Source organism: Uranotaenia lowii, chromosome 3, assembly GCF_029784155.1.
Source record: "Uranotaenia lowii strain MFRU-FL chromosome 3, ASM2978415v1, whole genome shotgun sequence".
In the NCBI taxonomy this organism is placed as follows: Eukaryota; Metazoa; Arthropoda; class Insecta; order Diptera; family Culicidae; genus Uranotaenia; species Uranotaenia lowii.
Genome location: NC_073693.1, coordinates 215,910,936 through 215,918,922, shown reverse-complemented (window position 1 = coordinate 215,918,922; position 7,987 = coordinate 215,910,936). Strand labels below are relative to the sequence as shown.

General features: G+C 45.1%; 2 protein-coding genes across 2 annotated transcripts; one reads left to right on the top strand and one right to left on the bottom strand.

The window, feature by feature from the left end:
• Positions 1 to 277: 277 nt before the first annotated feature.
• LOC129757863 (antigen 5 like allergen Cul n 1-like) lies at positions 278 to 1,319 on the bottom strand. Its single transcript, XM_055755216.1, has 4 exons — positions 1,275 to 1,319; positions 949 to 1,208; positions 644 to 885; positions 278 to 583 (listed from the first exon to the last, which is right to left on the bottom strand). The coding sequence occupies exons 1-4, from the start codon at positions 1,291 to 1,293 to the stop codon at positions 325 to 327; spliced, it is 780 nt and encodes a 259-aa protein (XP_055611191.1). The 5' UTR covers positions 1,294 to 1,319; the 3' UTR covers positions 278 to 324.
• Positions 1,320 to 1,841: 522 nt separating this feature from the next.
• On the top strand, positions 1,842 to 6,262 carry LOC129753081 (tabinhibitin 3-like). The gene is made up of 5 exons (XM_055748883.1): positions 1,842 to 1,860; positions 1,923 to 2,179; positions 3,550 to 3,791; positions 3,855 to 4,109; positions 5,617 to 6,262. The coding sequence occupies exons 1-5, from the start codon at positions 1,842 to 1,844 to the stop codon at positions 6,260 to 6,262; spliced, it is 1,419 nt and encodes a 472-aa protein (XP_055604858.1).
• Positions 6,263 to 7,987: the final 1,725 nt, after the last annotated feature.

Below are 7,987 nucleotides of genomic sequence, written 5' to 3'. Positions count from 1 at the left end.
TTTATCAGCACTAGCAACCAAATTTGCCACAAGTTTTGACTAAAGGCTGTCTTCGTATTTGTTAATCCATTTAGTAGACCACTAAACGTTGGCGAACCGTAGAAGTCTGTGCACAGACTTCGAATGTGTCGATACAGGCTAACGCAAGTATGGGTTTCAATCCGACAAAATGATTATGAGCAGGCCCTAAACGGACTATATAAAATTTGGGGAATCATTTAAATTGTCATTTAATATTCAAAAGCTACTATCAATTTGTGATTTTATTTATTTTGCTTAACTCATGAAAGTGACCATTGGGTTCCATGAACTGAAAAAAAGCAATCATTCATCATTTGCGGCAGCTGAGTAGTCCACCAGTTCTTTAGGGCTGCATAGCGCCGGATATTCACTGTTGGTACCGGTTGTGCACTGGGATGCTACGGCCCCGGTAATGTAGGCAGGCTGGCCAATAATGTTTGTCCGAGCATAGTTACATGCCAAATAGATCACTGTCTTGGGCTTCTCTAACCACTGAACCAAGGTACATCCAATCCTATCGTTACGATCCTGCACAAACTCGGTAAAGTGGCCAATCTTTGGTATGTGAAATATGAGTAACGTTAGGAATAATAACAACCTTTGATGTTATGAGTAAAATTACCCTTGATAATTTTCAGGATACTTATGAATGTGTCCAACATTGGCATCCTTATACTCGCTATACCACCGGTTAACCAATATATCGATTACTTTATCTATATCTGGACTACCCTTGATATATTTATAATAGGCGAGGTTCTGACCCGATGCAGGGTACTTGGAAGTTTCGCGACACTTATCATGACCAGTGATACACCTTCTTGCATTGAAACCAGCTATATAAGCTAGTTCTTCATCCCATTGCTAAAAATAAGCATTTCAAATACATAGTTCGGATTGATTTCTATTTAGGAGCAGAATATTTACCATCGTTGTCATGCGAGCAGCCGTTGGATAGAAACCTCCCGGGTAGTCCTGCTTTCCGGAGGCAATTTTATTACGCAGCTGATTGTGTAGCTGGAGGATCCTCGCTTTCCTGGTATCGTTGAGAGGGATAGTTATTCCCGTCGGATTGGCGAACTCAAGCTTGGCATTGCAGGCTATATGGGTGCTTCCGGGGTCACACAGAGAAGGATCACAATAATCGCTTGGTTGGTATGATGAAGCTACCGCTACCAGAAGAGAAACTAAAAAAAGACATTTTATATATGTAAGTAGAGAAGGTTACCGAATTACTGAAAAAAATAATTCACTTGTCAATAATAGCTTCATCTTCGAAAGACACTTCAAACATGATAACGATTGCATGAGTTAAGAAAGCTTTTAAGCAGATTTGTGAAAATAAATTAAATTTTAATCAGCTGGCTCAACGAACTTTATCAACAAGATATTTTCCTCACCTTAACAAACATACAATAATATTTTATCAAATGGTATAATACAGATTTGTTTATCAATTCATTTTTGAAAACAGAAAACAGCATCAGATTTACAACCCGTTAAGAATGTTTTGAACTAGTGTAGCAAACAAGGTTGAACTGGGAATTTAAAGATTTGAAAAACTACCAGCAATACACATAGTATTTTTTTCTAGCACCTTCTAGCATGTTTTTCTGAAAATCTGAAAAAACGAGGGTCAATTGGGTACAAAGAAACCATATGATAAAATATTGTGCAATATTTGTAAAGGTGTGACAAATACGTATCATACTATATTTTCATCAGCCACCTGACCTGGCCACCCATTTTTTTCTGTTATCAAACCTATAAAGCGAACTTTTTGTATACATTTATCATCATATTTGAAAATCCTTCCAAAGATGAAGCCCTTGTTTGTCGGTGAGTATTTTACTGGTTCGAGATATTTCTTTAACTTTTCAGAAACGTTTGTTTTCCTTCAGTGTCACTTCTGGTGGCGTTTGTTTCCTCATTCCAACCAAGTGACTATTGCGATCCTTCGCTGTGTCGCTTCGGAAGCACCCATGTTGCTTGCAATGCAAAACTTGAGTTCGCCAATCCAACGGGAATCACCATTTCGCTCAACGATACCAGAAAAGCGAGAATCGTCCAGCTACACAACCAGCTGCGTAATAAAATTGCTTCTGGAAAGCAGGATTATCCTGGAGGTTTCTATCCATCGGCTGCTCGCATGACTAAAGTCTGCTTCATTTAATATTGGAACACAAACAATTGCGTGTAGTTCAGTCATTTATTAACGAATTCATAATTTGTTTTTCATACAAATGTAGCATTTTCTTTACTCTTTCATAAAAAAAAATTAAAAAAATTATTCATTGCTGTTTCGAAGAAATTCTCGTACTTTTCCCGTAATACGGCACATTAGGCGGCGCACACCCTTTTCGTCCACCGTTTTGGCGATTTGATTCCACCAGTTCTTCATTTGAGTCATGTTCCTTACAAGTTTTCCCTTTGCCTTAAGCCTCCGCTTCGTGATTGCCCAGTATTTCTCTATCGGCCGGAACTGGGGGCAGTTTGGGGGGTTGAGGTCCTTCGGTATTACGCTGACCCCGTTCGTTGCGTACCATTCCATAACCGTTTTGCTGTAATGGCAGCTTGCGAGGTCCGGCCAAAACATTACTGGACGGTCGTGGGCACGAATAAACGGCAGAATCCGTTTCTGTAGGCACTCTTTTTTGTAGACTTCTGATGTCATTGTCTTGTCAGTGAGAAAGACTTTGGTTTTCTGTCCTCAACTGCATATCCTCTGCCAAATCATGTACTTGCGGGCGAATTTATCCGCAAACACGAACTTAAATTTTGCAGGTACATCCCCCCGAGCCGTCGCCAAATAAAATTTTTGACCTGGGATTTGCCCAAAGTCCGCCTTCACGTAGGTCTCATCGTCCATCAGAATACATCCGTCGAACTTGGTCAGCACTTGGTCGTACAGCTTTCGAGCACGGATTCTGGCCACATTGTTCTGCTTCAGCGTCCGATTTGGCTGTTTGCTGGCTCGGAATGACCTTATTCCTTCCCGGAGACGAATTCGTCGCACCGTACTGTGAGCGGCCTGGAACTTATTGGCCAAATCGCGGTCTGAAAGATTGGGATTCCTCTTGACGGCCTTGATGACTTTCCCACGCAGTTTCCGGTCGACAGTTCCACTCCGACGCTTCGAATGCGGCTTCCGAGCCGTCGTCTATGTTTCCTTGTACTGCTTGATAACACGCCATACGGTATTTCTTGGCATTTTAAGCTGTTTAGCTAGCTTCGATGCCGACAACAATGGATTTTCAAGAAAACTGTGCACAATTTGATCTCTCCGTTCGGCTTCCATGGTGGTTGTTTACAAAATGCTATCGTTTGGTGTTATGACATAAATACATGGTGAAAGGTAATGAATTTCCCGACACGTGGGTGAAAAAAGTTTCCAAATCCGTCCACTAGGAGCGCCACAATGAGCAAAAGAATTTGTTCCTATATTAAATGAAGCAGACTTTACGATGGTAAATTGTTTCAAAACTAAAAGTTCATTTCAACATCTACATGAAATAATTCTGTTTTCAGCAATGGGATGACGAATTAGCATACATAGCTGGTTTCAATGCAAGAAGATGTCAGCTTGGTCATGATAAGTGTCGGGCCACTCCAAAATATCCTGCCTCTGGGCAAAACCTCGCTTATTACAAATATATCAAGGGAAAACCGGACATGGATAAAGTTATCGATACATTGGTGAACCGTTGGTATGCAGAGTATAAGGATGCTAATGTTGGACATATTCAGAAATATCCTGAAGGTTATCAAGGGTTAGTCATTAAATCATATGTATCGAAGGATGAAAATATGCTAACGGTGACCTTTTTCCTCAGACCACAGATTGGTCATTTCACAGAGTTCGTACAGGATCGTAACGATCGCGTTGGATGTGCACTGGTTCAGTGGTTTGACAGCCCCAAGACAGTGATTAACTTGGCATGCAACTATGCTCGAACTAACATTTTTGGCCAAACCGTGTACATTGCAGGAGATGTGGCATCGCAGTGTACATCTGGGACCAACCCCGACTATCCGGCATTGTGCAGATCCAATGAACTGGTAGACTATACACATGCCGCAAATGATGAGTGATTGCCATATGACCTGATTTACATGTTGAGTTAATAAATCGGCCTCTTCTTAAACCCGCTTATGATTTCTTTCTCAGCAAGCTGTCTTCTTCACACGCACGAGTTCGATTTTCAATTTTCTTCAAAATGTTTTTTTCAAACTTTATATCAAGCTGTCCTCTCGAACTTGCTTGAATACTTTCGTCTCATTAAGCTGTCTTCTCAACTCACTTGAAATCTGGTTAATGTGCTCCGGTGGTCCTCTCAACTCACCTTCCAATCTCAAGCTGTCCTCTCAACTCACTTGAAATTGTAATCCAAACGCTAGCAAGAAATAGAAGCAAATTTGTCGCTCAACCGAATAAGTGAATTCTGGTGTCATAATTCAGCGGTGTTTCAGCTCGCTCAGTAATGAACTTTTGAGCATAGCATTTCGAAGATGATTGAAAACTAGAATGTCCATTCTCAAAAAAAAAAAAAAAAAAAAAAACAGTCGGGTACATCTACACCATAAAGCCATAAATACGAAATGTTACGGCACAAATGTTACGGCATAAAATATTTCCGTTCCATTTATAGGCCTGAACAAGAACAAAACTGCCACATGTCTCATTATTATATATTGGAAACAATTCCAGCTGAATTCACTGTAGCGATGAGAAAAGTTAGAATAAACAATAATGATCCGACCAAAAAGCCAACCTCTTTATTTACGTAGAATTTTGCCTACTATTTCACATACTGCTGTAAAGGTAGTAGATACACGTTTTGAAATGCAGAAACCAATCGAGCCTCGAGTTGCGAGTAAAGGCCGGACCTCGAGTCGTCAGAGGAGAGGTCCTTAGTCTTGGATCGTAACAAGACGCAGGGTATATATGCTGGAGTTTTGACTCGAACTGGAGCTAGCCGATGAATGCTTAAGCTCGGACTTGGTCTCCCATCTCGGATACATCCTTCGATGCAGGTCCGGATGGGAACTATGACCAGAGGTCCCAGGTGGACTGTATGGCGTAGGGGTACTTGGTATCATGAATCATCCAATTGCACCCATGGACCCTGAGTAGCATACTGGGGGGACTCGGTCGCTCGCCGTGCCTTGGAATGCATTCCGTAAAAAGGATTTACCACCTGGGTGATCAACTAATAAAAAAAATACTGCTGAGGTAAGGTCAGCGTCTGCGTGCAGACGGATGGCGATAAGGAGTTTGCTGGAAAAGCAACAGAAAGGGAGGGTCTCCAGGAAAGACGAGACCAGGAGCCCTGAAAAACACTTGTCCGGGATCCTAAGGTACGGCAGGATCCGGGCGAAAAAGAGGTCGAAGAAAAGGCCAAGTTCCCAAAGCGCTAACTGGATGGCAGACAGTTGAGCGCAAATGGAAAAAGACCACTAAGGCCAAACCCAAACCCAAGCCCAAGCCCAATCGGGTCAAGGACAAAGAGGACGCACTGGTGGTGAAGGAACCGGAAGGTATCTATGCCGATGTACTCCGCCAGATGAGAACAAGCGATAGGCTGGTGGGCCTAGGAGGGGATATCAGGAGAATCTGCCGAACACGTTCCGGCGAGATAATCCTCGAACTCCGACGGGGCTCAACGGTGAAAATCGCGGAGTACAGTTTACCCAGGAGATAGTTGGCGAAGCTGCGAAAATCCGAGCCCTAAGCACCACGGTTACCGTCAGGGTTAAAAACCTCGACGAGATAGCCACGAATGCTGAGGTCAAGGATGCGATGCAGGATCTGTGTATCGAAACGGACCAGATTTCGATCAGGATGCTGGAAAGGCCTCCGAAATTCGGAACACAGGTGGCTTTCGTGAAACTTCTGGTTGCGGTAGCAAACGCAGCCCTCAAGTGTGGGCGGCTAAAGGTGGGCTGGTCTATCTGCCAGATAGCCATCCCCCAGCATCCGGAAAGGTGTTTCCGGTGTGTGGAGTATGGGCATAAATCATTCGCCTGCAAGGGTACTGATAGGAGTGGCTTTGCAGTAAAGCCAGCCATCAGTCAGCTAGTTGCACCAAAGATGCAAAGTGTCTCCACTGCGGTGAAGGACACAGGACAGGCAATCCTAGGTTCCCGCCCTTCAAAAGGCGACGTCTGCCACTCAGCAGACCAGCTGTTGCAGCAGACTCGTGTCGCGGACCTCGGATGGCAGAAATTGGGTATTCGATAAAGCCAAACTGGCCGCAATATGGTTTACAGGAAGATACCGCATACAAGAGGTGGTGTCTGCTGGAGAGGAAAGCTTCGTGATAGCCAAGGTCAACGAGATCTTTGTCTGTAGCTGCTACATGCTCCGAGGTGGTCTTTGGAGAGGTTCGGCGTGATGATGGACAAAATCGTTGTAGGTCTCTCGGGCAGGAGCCCCGTTGTCTCAAGCGGAGACTTCAACGCGTGGGCCGTAGAATGGGATAGTCACCTTACAAACCCCAGCGGCCAGATTCTACTGGAAGTCCTGGCAAGGCTGATCGTAGACTTGGGGAATGTACACGATACAAGGACCTATCACTGGAATGGGAGCAAGTCCATTATTGGCGTCAGTTTCAGTAGTCCGTGCTGGACGAGCGACTGAAGAGGAGAAACAATAAAAGCACCCCTCTGGAAGACAACACAATTCGACCGAAACGACTTTGTCGAAGTGTTAAACTGGGAGTGGAGCTTGGAAAAACTGTCCACCGAAAAACTGACGAGGGTACTCGCACGCGCATGTGACGCTGCGATGACCAAGCGGACCAGCGTACTAGCTGCCTATGGGCTAGGCGACATATGCAGATTGCCAGCGAGAGCGGAGCGAAGAGTGCCCTACGCAATTGCGAGGTCTGCCCTCTGCAGGGCAATCAAAGCAAACAAAAAGACACGATTCAAGCAACTCTGCGTGTCAATGACTACCCCTGGGGCGACGCTTACAGGATTGTCACGGCCAAGACGCGGAGCGGAGGTGCGCCACAGGAATCGTGTCCGAATAAACTGCATGAGATCGTAAACAAGCTGTTCACACAGCACGGTTAAGTTACTTGACCGAAGGTCCCATACGGCTGGGATACGAGTGAAGAGGAGCAGATTTGGCTAGAGGAACCTCCAGTTGAACAAAGCTCCTGGTCCGGATGGCATTCCTAATATAGCAGTTAAAGCCGTGCTCATGGAAGATCCTGAAATGTTCCGATCATCACTGCAACAGTACTTGGAGAAGGTGGTTCAGAGCAGGATACAGCTCTACACCGGAGGTGAGAACGGGTTGCCTGATAAACAGCCTGGTTTTCGGAAAAGCCGCAGCACGATGGATGCCATTCGACTAGTCATCGAAGGGGCAGAAAAAGCCAGGCTGAAAATGTGCAGAGGAGACCGGTTTTGTGCAGTGGTCACCCTTGACGTAAAGAACGCCTTCAACAGCGTCCGTGGACCGTGCGCATTTGAATCCAAGCTTGCGATCAAGTTCTTGGGGGTGATGATCGACGATAGGCTATACTTCATGGGTCATGTCGATTACGCATGAAAAAGAGCGGCAATGGCGACTGCAGTCCTCTCGCGAGCCATGTCAAACAACTCAGCGATCCCTTGCAGCAGAAAGAGAGTTCTGGCGTGCGTGACCTCGTTCATTTTGCAGTACGTAATGGCAGCCTTGAGCAAGCAGTGGATTCTACAGAAGCTCTTTAGCGTGCAGCGACTGGTGAATCTGCGGGTTTTCAGCGCATACCAAACAGTGTCCTTGGTAGTTGATCAGGGGTAATGCCCATCTCGATCTTGTTGTATTCGCGTCGCAAAATACTCTCGGGTAGACTGGTTTCCCGTCTCTGTCGGATGAGCCACTCGAGACGGGTAGGATGACTTCACCGTCGGGATTCATCTGAGTCGCAAGCGTAAATGGCCCGTACGTGTGCTGTGACAGGCAAGAGTCTAG

Excerpts from the sequence above, each read along its gene's own strand:
- LOC129753081 (XM_055748883.1), top strand. Across the intron at positions 3,792-3,854 it reads TATCCTGAAGGTTATCAAGG|ACCACAGATTGGTCATTTCA; the intron begins GTTAGTCATTAA and ends CTTTTTCCTCAG. Across the intron at positions 4,110-5,616 it reads ACACATGCCGCAAATGATGA|GAGGGGATATCAGGAGAATC; the intron begins GTGATTGCCATA and ends TGGTGGGCCTAG.
- LOC129757863 (XM_055755216.1), bottom strand. Across the intron at positions 886-948 it reads CTGCTCGCATGACAACGATG|CAATGGGATGAAGAACTAGC; the intron begins GTAAATATTCTG and ends GCTTATTTTTAG. Across the intron at positions 584-643 it reads TATCCTGAAAATTATCAAGG|ACCAAAGATTGGCCACTTTA; the intron begins GTAATTTTACTC and ends CATATTTCACAT.